General features: G+C 40.5%; 1 protein-coding gene across 1 annotated transcript in view; it reads left to right on the top strand.

The window, feature by feature from the left end:
• ABCC4 (ATP binding cassette subfamily C member 4) overlaps positions 1-15,517 on the top strand; it is a 79,245-nt gene that overhangs the window by 55,055 nt on the left and 8,673 nt on the right. The window contains exons 9-11 of the mRNA XM_045566935.1: positions 2,362-2,534; positions 2,880-2,985; positions 12,309-12,443. Of these exons, the coding sequence (XP_045422891.1) occupies positions 2,362-2,534; positions 2,880-2,985; positions 12,309-12,443 (414 nt within the window). The remainder of the gene's footprint in view (positions 1-2,361; positions 2,535-2,879; positions 2,986-12,308; positions 12,444-15,517) is intronic.

Genomic DNA, 15,517 nt, shown 5'->3' on the forward strand with positions numbered 1-15,517 from the left:
GTATGATAACATTATAGAGGAACTTCAGATTTGTATCATTCCCATAACTGTCCCTGATTCAAAAATGAAGATAGAGTCTCAGAAGTCACTGTTTTCTGCAAAATGTCTTATTGTTCTTCATCTTACAACTATTATTCTTCAGGTAGATATGGACAACCTAAAGGAGAATAAAAAACCAGATTAAGTGGTGAGATGCCACCTTAGTCAGGGGCCAAGTGTGAAATTATTTCTCCAAAGTCTGGTTGTCAGAATTAAGAAAGACCCATTTGTATCTACCAGGTGTGTTATCAAAGTCAATTCAGAAGGAAAAACTGATAAACAACTCACCACACTTAGCTTTTTGAAAAGTTCGTTCATCTGGGGTGTAGATCTATGAATATGTTTTCTTAAAAGAGTACTCGTTATGTAATCTTCCTTGTATTAATAATTGGAGAGGGCTTAACTAAGCTGATATCCTCTTTTCTGTAATTTTCAGTACAGGGTCTTGTACCATAATCCAAATCTTACACTTCAGATTTTGTATAACTTCTACCTTGCATACTTATGCTAAATACCAATACTGTATTTAATCCTAACTCAATTCCTGTTTGTTTGAGTTGCACTTCCATCATGAGTGCAACTCAAGCTCACATTCATAGAAGTACTTCTGTGTTTTAGGTGCCATGACAATGTTACCCATTTACTCTTAGTTTTTTGTTGTTTGACATTGTAATTCTGTATACCTGCTTTCCAGCCCTCACTCATCAATCTGCTGATCTCCTCACTTGAGGTGTCTTGACTCTTTGTTCTTCTGCAGCTCTCAAATATAGCCTGTGTTTGAGTCTTGTCCTATAAACTTTCTCCAAAACAAATATTCATTGAGCTGAATCTCCATCCAATGTAGTCTCAGATGATCTTATAACTACAATATTATAATAATTAATTAATTCAAACACCATCTACCCCCCTAGTCTGGGGGCAAGAAGATGTTACATTATGTTCTGTTTTTCATGAGTTTTCATTCACTGCAAAACATGTGTGAGATTGAAGCAATGCACTTGACTGCCTTAGCACAATGGGATTAAATTTGGGAAAGAACTTTCACCAAAATAGGTTCCAGATTTCCTAACACTGTAGGGTACACTTTCCCATTATTTGAATTTTTACTTTTAACTTTTGCATTTGATTAAAACCTTCCAAAATGGTAAAGTGCCTTTAAGAGTGCCTTAGAGAACCACACTTCCTGCAGTAATATTCTCTTTTAAGTTTCCCTTTAGTGTACTAATTCCTATGCAAAATATACTTTGGAAAATTTGAGTCAACCATAAAGATACTCTCACTTTTTCTACAGAAGCTACATTGGGAGAAAGAGCTTTGGTTTTTTATTTTTTTATTTTTTTGAGATGGAGTGTCACTCTGTCACCTGGGCTACAATGCTGTGGTGTCAGCGTAGCCCACAGCAACCCCAAACTCCTGGGCTCAAGTGATCCTCCTGCCTCAGCCTCCCTAGTAGCTGGGAGTATAGGTATGCACCACAACGCCTGACTAATTTTTTCTATTTTTAGTAGAGACAGGGTCTCACTCTTGCTCAAGCTGGTATCAGACTCCTGAGCTCAAGCAATCCTCCTGCCTCGGCCTCCCAGAGTGTTAGGATTTCAGGCGTGAGTCTCCACGCCCTGCCAAGAGCTCTATTTTTCAAGAGACTTCCTTAACTCCCTGAGAGGGGTTCTTGGTGGATGTCATGTGTCACGAGTTCCACTGTTGGGGCACATAGAGATGATTTTTTTTTCACTAATTTTATTGAGGTATAATTTACATACCAGAAATGCCCCCCTTATTTTCAGTGATTCAGGTAAATTTGTAGAGTTGTGCAATCATTACAGCAGTCCGGTGTCAGAACATTTCTATCACCCCAAGAAATGTCCTGATGTCTATATGCAGTTAATCCTCCAGCTCCTTGGCAGCTGCCACTCTGCTTTTGTCTCCATAAATTCCTACAGTTAATCTTTTAGCTAACAATTAAGAAGGAACATTTTTTATATTTTCATATTTTACCTATAGGCTAATTTTATTTAGCATACTGTGGTATTTCTTAATGAAATTGGCACAGGCGGTGGTGACACATGACCCAGCATGAACAGACCGTGCTTATTGATGGTGACAAAGCAGCATCTTGGTTTTGTTCTAAGTTAGAATATTTTTGTTCTGAGTTGGCTCTGCCATCTTTCTCATTTAACAGTATCTAGAAATAACTGACCACAAGTGGCTGCACACGTAAGATACATCTTCTGAGAGGAAGGACTTGAGAATTCTAATGTCTAAAAGGCGTGTCTACTGTAGTAGCAGTTTAAGAAAATACCATTCTTCTTTCCGTATCTACAGGTACAGCTTAAAGAAGCCATCGAAGATCTTCCTGGTAAAATGGATACTGAATTAGCAGAATCAGGATCCAATTTCAGTGTTGGACAGAGACAATTGGTGTGCCTTGCCAGGGCAATTCTCAGGAAAAATCGGATATTGATTATTGATGAAGCAACAGCAAATGTGGATCTAAGGTACAGAGCTGATGTCCGTGTAACGCTGGATCCAAATTTTAAATGTGGTCAGTGAGAAACATTGAAGGATGCTGAGGAATGTTTCTAAGTGTTGTTTGCCCCAAGGATATCTTGATAACATCAATTCTGAAAAACAGAGGTAGAAACCAAAAAATGTTTTACAATGTCAATGACATTATTAAGCATCCTTAGACAGCTAGATTCCTAAATTCTGCTCCTGATAGTCTAAGCAATTTGGAGAGAAGATAGTTTCTATTGCTTTATTTTAAAAATATCTCCACTGTGTAGTAGATCTTTTAAGTCTACTTTTACCATCTTTACTGAATTAAACTTCTTCGATTGTAGAACTGATGAGTTAATACAAAAAAAAATCCGGGAGAAATTTGCCCATTGCACTGTGCTAACCATCGCGCACAGACTGAACACCATTATTGACAGCGACAAGATAATGGTGAGTCCTTCACCCGTAGAATTCCAGTTGCTTCCATTTATGTTCAATTTTTCAATTTGTTTCCTCCTTGTAAAACTAGATAGAAACCCCCAATAAGTTATTTTCTGTTGATTTTTCCTCTCATTCTCTGTAACTTAAGTACTTAGCTATGTATTCAGTGCTGTTAAATGATATACCTGGCATATCTCTTTGCATATTTTTACATTAAATGTTTATTTTGAATTGTCATTTTCTTTACATGGCCAGTATTCCAAATGTATGAAAATATTCCAAATGTAAGATACAACTCGTGATGCTAAGCATCATTCTACAGAGTCGGTCACAGTTGTTTCAGCATGTTGGAGTCCCTTAATCCAAAATTAAGCCTTTTATTTTAACTGCCAGGAGGTTGTTGGGTAAGGTTGCAGAATTTCTCAGCTATTGGGAAGTTCACAAGATGTGCTGTCAGAGGGGAATATATGAGAACCCTATTCTGAGTTATTTTCAGAAAGGGCCTAGTTACAATAACAAACGATTCCAACAGAAAGGATTTAACACAGGAAATTTATTACATAAGAATAGGGGCTCCGAGGGAGGGAAGGGAAGCACTGGGGTCATGATTTCAGGAAGCTGCTGGGACAGATCTCCAGATCTAGGAACTTAAAGCAGAGGCCCCAGAGATTTGGTGCTTGTTAGACTTCCAATGAGGAGCCGCTGCCCAGCTGTAGTCGTATCTGTGAGGTGGCTAGATGAGGCTGGTTCCAGATGTGCTAATAGAAGCTGGAGTCTGGAGGCCAGGGTGATGCTGGCCGGAGCAGCAGAAACCAGGAAGACCATCTGCCCGTGTCCTGCAGTCAGTCTCGCACTAGGGCTCCCTACTTAGGCAGAACCTAACAAAGCCAGCCGGCCATGCAGACTCTGAGATTGCCCCGGCACCGCAGTCAGGGTGCAGAAGGGGGGTCTGGTAGCTGCACCCAGGATAGGCTGCAAGCTTTGGTGTCGGAATATTGGTGCAGTAACTTCCTTCCAGGTTTGATTGGCTCCCTCTTCCTTAGTAATTCGATCTTTCCTTCTTTATTTTCTTCCTCCCTTCCCCTCTTTCTTTTTTTTCTTTCTTCCTTTTTCCTTTCTTCCTCCCCATCCTTATCCTCTTCTCCCTGCCCCTCTTCTCTTTTCCTTTTGTTGCTTGCTCAGTTTCAATATATCTTAGGACGTGGCTTTATAACATGATAAGGGAAACACCCCTCAAAGGAAAAACCTTTGGCTACAAATAAACTTAAAGGAACATGAGTTATTTTCACACTGACCCAGGCCTGCGGCATTGGGCTGATTTTCATCCATCTTGCGGATGCTGAGGGAGGACTGTCACTGTGTGGAGGGTAGCAGGGGTCATCTTTATGCCAACCACCAGGAACAGGAGCCAGACGCTTCCACCCACCACACCCTGGGCTGCAGTGCCACCAATGCCTGAGCCTGGTGAGACAGAACACACTCACTTGTAACAAGTTACATGAAGTGGTTTTAATACTTGTAGATACGCAGCAAGGGACAAGAGGAGTTTAGGATCCTGTGTGAGTTGGTCCCCCAAGGCTCAGGGAAGCTGCCCAGGGCGGAGGGAGTCTTAACTGTATATGCCCCACTTGCAGCACAGCTGAGGGACCTCAGAAGGCAGCCTGCCCCGGATTTTATACCTCAGGGGCAACATGACTTGCTGGGCAAAGCTTTGAGGGTCATCCTGCTTCCAGGAGAGAGGAGAACAAAGGCCCTGGCTGTCTTTCCTAACTCAAGATGTTGCATTCCCTAGGAGGGACAGGAACAAGGCCCAGCTGTGTCAGGCAGTTCCTCCCTGCCTCAGGAAATTGCATTCTGGCACTGCCTACAATTATTCTCGAGAACTATAAGCAAGAACTAGATGAGTCCAAGGCCACCCAGAGAAGTCTCTTATACTTTGATTTCTACTTTTTACCTGTTACTTTTTGTTCTTGTCTGTCAGAATTGCATCTTGCAGACTGTCCCAAAAGTATCCTGGTTTCACAATAAGTGAATGGTGCTCTAAAGTTTCCTTGCTTGAAGCACTTTGCCAAGCTTTGGATGCATCCGCAGAAGAATGGTTTGATTTCCAGCTCAGCTGGCAGCTTATTCAAAACAAATTCTTTACTCCTAAATGCACCATATGGACTTCTTCTTGGGTTTTGTTATTACAACACTGATGATAGTGACTTCCTTTTATTATCAAATACTTGGAAATACTGTCACCTTGGAATGTATGATTGGTTAGGACGACAGCAAGGAAGGACAGAATTTGGCAGATTTGGCAGCTTGTTGCTCCTAAAACTGATCAGTCAGCATTTGCCCCACAGACATGAACGTCTAGTTAGTTCATGAGCATCCCCTGGACCTATCAACATTGTTGCCATTATCGAAATGTGTCCATTAGCTTGATGCTTTGCATATAATACTTCCAGGTAGATTTTGAAAACTTCAGTTTTTTTCTCTCTTTATTAGTGTCTATCTGAACTCTTAGCATGGCTCTATAGAGCAATTTACAGTGAGCCCCTCCCTGCCTTTCTATCCTTGTTCCACTCTGCTGTCCCCTTTCCTTTATAGCGAAAGCCACAGTGATCATCCTTGAGGTCTTCAGCTGCAGTATTCACTCTCTTGCGTGTGTGCCCTCTCCCCCCGCTACGTGTTGGTGGCTTACGCTAGGTGCACACAGTGGAGATGGTGACTGGTAAGTATAGCAGCTGGACTGTCTGATGGATGGAACGTGAGATATGAGGAAAGAGGAGTCAGTGCCAGTTTCTAGGGTTGGGGCCTGAGCATGCGGATGGATGGGGAAGACCAAGGGAGAAGTCGATTTGGAGAAGAGAGGCAAGAGTTTTCTTGGAGCATGTGACTGCTGAGATGACCTTGCATTTCACCATACAACTGTCCCTCCGTACTCCCAACTACAGTGTTGGGATATCTTCAGTTTAGGGGTCCCTGGCTGCAAGGTCATCAACTCAGCGACATCACAAGGAAGTCCTACCAGGAGATGTAAACTTGGCCACTTGAGCTGGGTTTTGTTGTTGACTTCTACACACACACACACACACACACACACACACACACACACAAAACAACGAGTCTTATTATGAGCTCTTATTTATTTATTTATTTTTTGACAACGCTTAGTTTCTAATTAGATTCAACCTCAGGGCACCCAGGAGACATGCATTTCATAGCTTCGGAGATAGGCAGTTGGCGTCTGTGCTCCCTTCCCCCCTGGTTGACCCTTGTGTTGTATTCTAGAACTTCTGATCATCAGCTGGCTTTCAAATCAGCGAAACACCACGAATAATGTTCTCTCTCAAACCTTTGATTTTGGAAGCAATATTCCTTTCTTGCTTGCTTTAGAAATACTTCCTTTCCAAAAAACCAGGGATTTTCTCTTCTGGTATTCTGAACGCTTTGAGGACATAAAGACAAGTGAATCAGCTGCCAAGCCTAATGCTCCGCAGGGCAGCGGCCAGGCTCAGGAAGTGGCTGGGGAAGTGACAGGTGCTAATGAAGGGTATAACCACCAGTGTTGTCATCAGAAAGTCGTGTAATTGCGAGCGCTTAAGGTGTAATAATGACATTTTGTTGCACTGGTGAATACTTCTCCACAAAGACGGGATGGATATGGTTTTGTTTACTGTAAGTAAGTCATACAAAAGGCTTGTTGAGAAACAACTGTGACCTAATTAATAGCTTTGTTTATACATTGGCTCTCCAAAGGGATTTACCCAGTTTTGGTTCATTAAGTGCCATTAATGTATTAGGCTTAGAATTCAGTTTTATAAAGATGTTTTCTCAATTTTAACTTTATTAAACATGGTGTAGTCATAATGACAGCTAATTTAATCTTCCTCATTTGCTCAATTCCCACAAAACAGTAGAGCAAGAGAGACAAATTAGAAATCCTTTCTCTTAATACTCACTAATATACCTACATTAAAGATTGCGTCTTCTTCCCTGTAGTTTTTAGGCTTAGCTGGTTACTTGTCACCTATTTCCCTTTCAGCCAGGAGCACAGCCTTTCCCTCCAATCCCTGCACACCCTGGTCATTCCAACGCTCCGGATTCTCCCTAGTAGCATGAGCAAATGACAGATAAGAGCATTTGCATTTCTGAATTCTTTGGGAATGAATTCTGGAGAACCAAAACCAAGGCTGAGAAACACACATGGTAGCTCTTCTTTTTATAGGCAGTCTCATGGGTTTATAATCTTTACCTTTCTTTCTAAACTCCAATCTCTTTTCAGTAGTTTCCCCAGAGAAAACAAAACTGGAAAAGCTGGAAAAGCACAATAAAAACTCACTTGAGTTTTATTTAAATTCTTGTTTTCACTTTCATGGAACTCTTTCTTAATAAACTTACACTGGCCACAATTAGAACCTTTCAGAAAGAACAAAAAATTCTACTTCAAAAATATGCTGAGAGATTTAATTGAAATGTTCAGGGGTAAAAATAACTAATACGAAGGTAGAAGGCATGAACTAGGAGAAGAAATACTTTGCGACAGAGTGGTACATGCAAGAGCTTTGAGAGGCGTCTGTGTAGGTCACCGTGACCTAACCGTCGTCTTCCCCAGGTGAGGAGAGTGATTTACTGTTTAAGACCTAGGGAAGGACTTTGAGTAATACTTGACACATGCTACACGATATTGTCACAGAGAAATCACAGGCACCCATTTTACCAACTGGAGACCCAACTTCCAAGATTGGAAATATGTGTATACACCCCTTCGTCACCTGACGGCCCAAAGCAGGCCTGAAAGTCACATTCTTCTGTCCCCACTCTGCCTGTCTCTGAGTGGAGTCTCCTTTTCTTGCTGTCGCCATATTTAAGGCTGTTCTGGGTTTTTCTTTTCTTATGATCAGACTTTTTCCTCCACCCTGTTCTACCCCTCACCTGTCCCTGAGGCCACCTTACTGGAGCTGAAGGCATGCTGCCAATTAACATGGATTATTTTGCAGTTAGTCCACTTAGTTTTATGCCCAGGACAGCTACCTGGAACATCTGCAGACACTGACTCACTCGTCCAATGTAATGTATTTTTCCGTAACCTACTGGACAGCAGCAGGCAGTTTGAGGTTGGCATTCCTAGGACGATCCTGGAGCCAGAGATTAACATTAAAGTATGAAGCAGTTTACAGTTTTACTCGGGTACAGAAGGGTGAGGACCTCTGGGAGATTTCAGTTTTTTCTTAAAGATAAGAAAGATGTTAAGATTAAAATTAATTATACTTGTTTTTCTGTACAAAAAACCAAATTCAGAGTTGCTTTATCTTTTTGCTTGTTCTAAAAGATCTGGAATCTCTGATCAAATCAGTAAATATAAGTTGAATATCCCTAATCTGAAATCTGTAGTGCTCCAAATCTAAAACTTTTTGAGCTTTGACAGTGACACTCATAGGAAATGCTCATTTGGGGCATTTCAGATTTTTAAATTAAGAATAGTGAATTGGTAAGTATACATAATGCAGATATTCCAAAATCTGAAATCTTTCTAGCCCCAAGCATTTTGGATAAGGGATGTTCAGCCTGTAGAAATAGGTAAAATTCTATTCCTGGCATTTTTTCCCATGTGCATCTAAATTGTGCCTTGTAGCACCTGACTCTCCCTCCTTTTCTTTCTCTTTTCCAATATTTAATAAAAATGAGTCTCAAGCCTGGGCCCTCATGCCTGCTTTCTCTCTTCCTCACTGTTCCTCTCTCTCTTGCCCACAGCCATTACCTGGAGGCATGTGGTCCTCTTACCTTAATCCTATAATCCCTGTGCTCCCGTGCTCCATCTGTTTCCCAAGGCCAGCTGGATCCCTTTGTCTCCTGGTCTCACCCTGTAGTCTTACCAGACCGTACCAGTTAGGACAGTCACCCAGTCACACCCTGGATTTAGTTTCCTTTGCATTTAACTTTTAGCTACTATGCATTGGGTGCCTGCTAACCTGTCGTGTACAGCCCCTGGCCCTAGACATGCACCAGTGAACAAGAGAAGCCACATAACCCTGTCCTTGAGGAGGGGCCAGGCTTGCCTCTACACCTCTTGTCCCCTGCCGTTCTCAAGTCTGGGATGACCACTGTCCTCCACCCCCATTTCTGCAGGTCCAAGTGTGTCCATTGCTCAAGGCCCTTCTTGTTTGCTGCTCACTCCTCCCAGAAGCTCCTCCTCAGAATCTCTGGCCAGAGGTTGACTTCTGCTGCTGCTGCTAAACTCCTGGTGGTTTTGCCTTTTTTCTTGGATTATAGTCACTTGAATATTTTCTTCTCTCTCATCTTTTAGTTTACACTTCCAGAAGACAGGGACTGGGACTTAGCTATCTTTGCCTTTTCCCCAGCGTCTAGCATAATGACATGAATGTATTACAGTAAGTGTGTGAGAAATGTGTGCTGAGTAAATTCAGGAACTCTTGAAAGTTCACTTAAATTTCCCCCCAGTGTGTTTTGGCCACGTGTTACTTGCTCTTTATTAATCCTCAAAGTTTAATCAAATTGGCTTTCTTTTTCTGTGAGTATACGCCAGGTGCACAGTAAATAATTTTGAGTCCTACGTATAACAAAATTGCAGTGGGACAAGGAAGGGGGGAATGTTTATTTTTACAGGCATATTTTCTTAAATTATGCAGAGTCAATATATTATCCAAATGAAAAGGTATCTTAGAAAATTACATGTTTAAAATTCTCATCACCCTTATTTTACTTCTGATAATAAATAAACTGATAGTGTACATCTGGGACTAAGCTGGAGAGGAAAGAAGATAGGTTCAGACCTGGGTTCAAATCCCAGCTCTGCCATCTCCTGATTTATGCAGCCTGGGCCCAGTTATTTAACTTGTCTGCACTTTAGTCTTTATCTCTGGCTGTCAGCATCTTGACAGACTGTGTTCCTTGCTCATCTTTGAATCTCCCATTCCTAAAACAGTGCTTTGGTGATAGGTACTCACTTAACATCGGAGGAATGGATGAAAGGGAGGAAGGAAATTAACCTGCCTTGTTGTCTACTCTGCTTTGACAGTTAACGGTGATGACCGTAAAAGCAGAGAATGTTCAGCCCATAACCATTTTTTAATCCTCCTTTTCAAGTTCAAAAACTGATGTGTTATTTACAGGGTGATTTTGTTTATCTTATGGTAGCCGTATTCTTTGTTACGGTGTATTTCTGTGCCTGGGCGAGCACCACTTCTCAACCCTTCTGGATCCATTTGGGGCTATAATATTCCAGTTCATTTTAAGATACTGTATTTTGTTTTTAATGCGTACTAAAACAGTATTAAAGAGGTCTGTTTTATTTTACATTTTTAAAGTGTTACCTTACAGAAGTTAAAATTTAAGGTCTAATAAATTATCAGGCATTAATACGAATTGTCACAGTTCTGTCACCCCTAAGATTGACAACTCTCCTAACAAAATAAAACACAATAGTTAAATTGTTAATATTTATAAGGCTCAAAATATTTTGACCAAAATGATCTTTCTGTGGTTTGTATTGTTAATGCTATTGCTTTTTGAAAGCATTCGTTTTTTTTCTGGCTCTGCCTTTTTAGATTCTGGTCAATTCTGAGAACTACTGGTCTCAGTGGCATTATTGTGTTTTCAGGCAATATAAGGGAAATGGGAAAGATTTACTGTTCACTCAAATGTGAATAAATTTAGTAGAAAGTTGGACAAGGAGAAAATACTAGTAGTACTTGTCTCCATTCAAAATTATGTAAAATCTTTATAGTCAAAGCAGTCATTCTCTACCAAATCTCAGGTTTTAAAATTTTACTTGTTGCCTTTGCAGACTAAAAGTTCACATATTATAAATTTGATTCACTTATTTACTTGTTAGCATGAGAGAGACCTGTATTTTAAAATTGCAATTTTTTTTTCCTTCAACGTCAGGAGGAGTGGTTATGCCCTATAATGCTATGCTTAAGTAAAATTACACATTCGGGGCACCTAAATTGGCATGCCAAATTATAGGACTTTTTAATTATTATGTGGATGTGACAGATTCAATTATTCTTGAACTCTTTTGAGAAAGCTGCCCTTAGCAGTGATTCACAGTAGTAAACAAAAGATTAACAGGAAAATGCCCTTTATGAGACTTAATAAATGTGTCTGATTAAATACCATGGGACAGAATTATCTGCAATATCTAGATGCAGAAAAACAACCTGTGTCCTGGTTAGAGTTTCAGCATATTCTCTTAAGAAAAATTTACTCTAAATACAGCCTAAATGAAGAACTAAGTACCACTTAACATCAGAACTATTTTCCTAGGTACATCATTTGGGCCAATTGTTTCAGACTCTTTCTTCCCTCTGAAACCATTAACCAAACCCACTAATAAGTCGAAATGCAGAGTTAAGAGCCCCTTTCTCTCTCTTTCAATTTCCAGTGGACATATTAATGAGCAGTAAAATGGCTAAAAGGCAGGCGGCTAAAGAAAGAGAGAGAAAGAAGCAAGGAGAGGTGATTGTGAAAACATATTCAGACCCTCTGCAATGCAGGTTAGGCTGCCCTCGTGTGCCATGTGGGCCCACGATCACTGGAATTTGGAGCTCAATTTCTTAATTGCTTCTTTAGTCTTATCCAAAGAGAAAATTGGATTTCTAGAGGTTTCTTCTGTATACAGAGCAATTATGCTAAAGCTGCTTAGGTAGCAGCTCTTTTGGCCAGGCTTTCAGTCTTGGAATAATAAACTACACCCAGCGCCGACTTCAGGATGCACCTTAACCACACTGACAAGGCTTTAGCCCCTCTTAGCAGCTGACAGATTCTAGGACCCTGCAGAAAATCCAGAAGCATTTAATTCTTTTCCAGATATCGCTCAGATGACATCAAACCCACTTGGCGATTAATTTGCTGTCAGGTCTTTGCCATCTGGTTTTTATGACGTCACCCTATGTTTTAGATAAATGGAGTTTGATTTTCTTAAATCAAGACGTTTTCAACTGTGAATATATGTATAAATATATGTATAAATAGCCCTCAAAGCTTAGAGTCTGAGAGTTAAAAGCACCAACTGATGATAATAACCCAAAATGCCCTTGGCAGAATATAAAATGTCCCAGGCCTGCCAAGTGCCCATAATAATAGTCTAAAACTTTCATTTTCTTCCTTTCCTATAACATTATAATAATAAAAGGTCAGGTTAGGCCTTTGTTTGCTTTGGAACACAGGGTAATCAAACCATTTAAACACCATCCAGGCCTACCACCCAAATAGATTGTCTGTATTCTCCCCGTCCTGGCCTTTTCCGAAATATTGTCTGAGTTATAATATGTTACTGCAAAACATTGTGTTTCAATGGGTTTCTTTCTGCTGATTAACAGGTTTTGGATTCAGGAAGACTGAAAGAATATGATGAGCCATATGTTTTGCTGCAAAATAAAGAGAGCCTATTTTACAAGATGGTGCAACAACTGGGCAAGGCAGAAGCCGCTGCCCTCACCGAAACAGCAAAACAGGTGAGCGCGCTCCAAGGAGTTGTAATTAAAGTTTGTCTCAACAACTCACTCCTCACAATTTGGCACCACGGGTATGGTAACGAGCACTGTGTGCCCTTTTCAATTATAAGCCTTCAGAGCCAAAGCTTCATGACTGGGCCTTAACAATACGTCCCGGGCTGAAGTCAGGTCTGCGAAGCGTCTGCAGAAGCAGGTGGGGGCAGAGTGTGTGCACACGCACATGTGCAAGCAGGTGTGCCTAAGAGAGAGAGATTGCAGACAGGACTTTTTGCACGTTTAGACTCTATGGGTTCAGATTCTCGTATAAAATGGCATATGGCACCTAATATACCTGTATTTTACAGACCTGTTGCATTTCATTCTTACGAGTGCTTAGCACATTGGAGATGAAAATGCTGTCAAGGTACACTCAGGAAATTTGAGAGTTTATGAAAATAATGTGGAATATTTGTCTGTTCTAGAAAGATCTACCAGGTAAACATGTAGATTGCTTTTGAGTTTTGTTATATAATTTGTAAATGATGCTGTCACTTTCTCCCTAGGTTTCTCCCGAATTCTTTGTTGTTTAGAGCTAAGTCTAAATACCCCTTTATGCTTCCTCTACCTTCTAGAAGATGAAATTGTTAACAGGACAAATCAAGAATTTATAATACCTTAAAGCTATAGTCTGAATCGTGCTTGAAGGTTTACACAACATCAAAGACATTGAGTTTATGTGATATCTTTGCTACAGTGGTGATGTAGAACCATCTCATTCTACAGGTACAATAACTGCAGTTTGGTTTGAGGGAGTTAGCCAGTGTCACGTGGCCGCCTGTAAATCTTTCTTATGATTCTGTGAGGCAGGAGTTGTATTGATGGAAGGATGGAGGGGAAGGAGGGAAAGTCTGGTGTTCTTGCCACTTGATATGCATGGCTTAGGGTGGAACGGGGACTTTAAAAGGTACGTGGTGATACGACCCATTAAAACTGCTTATGTCTATCTAGGCAGTATACTATGGGTGTGGTTTTCCTTTCTCATTCTTTTCGGTATTTCCTAGATTTTCAACAGCATGGGTAGAATAACATTCTTTGTTTTGTGTAATATTTTAAATATCTATTAAAGATAACAGAATAAGAAATATTTCAGTATTTAAGTGTCCTTCTGCATAAAAGATTATCCGTAGCGTAGCTTAGTTTCCCTTCTGTCACTGTTTCATCCCATTCCTCCTTAGAGATGAGGAGCTGTGCTTTCTACCATCTGTAGGATATTTCTTTGAATCCTACTTGCATCCTCAGAGTTGCGTGTGCACAGGCTTATGCTGGGTACTAACAGACGTGTTAGATGCGCCCCAGTCATTGACAACACAAACCAAAGAATAGAGACGAGCAGAGATTTATATATTGAGTCATTGATGATGACGATGATGATGATGATGATGAGACTTTGACACTTACGTGCCATGCACTGTGCTATGGTAAAGGTTCTCTTCTCATTATGCCTGTTCAAGAGGCCGAGGCTTAGAGAGAGGAAGAGAATTGCTTAGAATCTCATAGCTAGTAGAATAATTGGCAGAGTCCAGGTTCAATCCTAGGTTCAGGGAGGGCAGAGTCTGTGTTCTGAATTTTTCATAAGAATTACATCGTGTATTAATGAGCAGGGAAGCTGTAGTTGAAGCACTACATTTTTTTTTTCATGCCTGAAATTATACAATACTTTTATCTTCTAGATTATCTCCCAAAGCTTCCCTCATAAAACCTGATCAATCATGTGGCATTCCCTGTATAATCTAGTCACAAAACAGCCAGGAACCTTGGAAACCCTTTTTGTTCTTTGACACCTAAGGCATTTCCCATCAAAGTACTGTGTCCCCACCTACATGTCGAAGTCCCCATTTTGAAACCATATTTTATATTTTCAAGGCATTGAATAAGAAGTAGATCGTTGAATTTTAGATAGCTCCAGCTAACGTACAATAATATGGTTCATCACCCTTGTTTTACAGATGAGGAAACTAAGGTCCCACAAAGTAAGGTGGCCCAGTGTTAGACTAGTTAGTAGCAGAGACTGTTAGAAATCTTTTCTTCCTGTTGTTTTGCTTCAGGTGTAGCATACATGCAGAAAAGTACAGCAGTCACAGAATTAGAAATCACGTGATTCCTGGTCTGGTAACTTTCATCTAATTCAATAATATTAATGATAACTTACATTTGTACAGTTTCCTTTTAAGTTATTTTACATAGTTCTTGCATGTATGATTTCACTCCATTCTCACAGAACTTTTTTAAAAATTTTTATTGATGAGGATATTGGGTCAAGGGTTCTCATGATGTTGGCACAGAGCTGGTCAGTAGAAAACAGAAGGCAGATTGCTGGGTGAGGCTGACGCGTTGCCCTGGTCACTGCGTTCTGTGTCGTGTTTGAAAACACTGCTCCTTGTTTCTTTGGTAGCTAAGGTGAGGCCAGTCACCCGAATTTACACAGTAGCAGAACATTGCTCTTGGATTTCATTCCTGCCTCCCTGCTGCCTCAGGTCACCTCTAAAGAAAGGTTTAAGGAAATACATATCTTGACTCTCATCCGAGTTGAATATCTTCTTGACATTATTTCTACATACACTTGGTCCTCTTAGGAGAACAAGCTGTCAGACTGTCAACCTTTTAAATGTACAAACATCAGATATCAATGCATCCTTCAGAACTGTAACACCGTGAGGATTAGTCTAAATCAACAAGTTTTTCACTCTAACAGATTAGAATTCATTCGTTTGAAAAGAAAACTCAACATCTGGGAAGAGGTACTTCCAAGTCACATATTCTTGACCACGTAGTTGCTTTTCCGAAAATGGTGCCGGCAAGCTGAATCACTGATTGACCTTTGGAGATGACTCATGAGAAAGTACTTTTTATATACATAAAGCTGAAGGAAGGGTACGCTAATTTGCTCAGGCTGCCCTAACAAAGTCCCACAAAGTAGGTGGCTTAAACAACAGAAGTTTGTTTTCCCACGGTTCTGGAGCCTGGAAGTTTGAGATCAAGATATGAGCAGGGTTGAATTCCTCTGGGGACTCTTTCCTTGGCTTGTAGATGGCCAC

Source organism: Lemur catta, chromosome 13 (assembly GCF_020740605.2).
Source record: "Lemur catta isolate mLemCat1 chromosome 13, mLemCat1.pri, whole genome shotgun sequence".
Lineage (NCBI taxonomy): Eukaryota > Metazoa > Chordata > Mammalia > Primates > Lemuridae > Lemur > Lemur catta.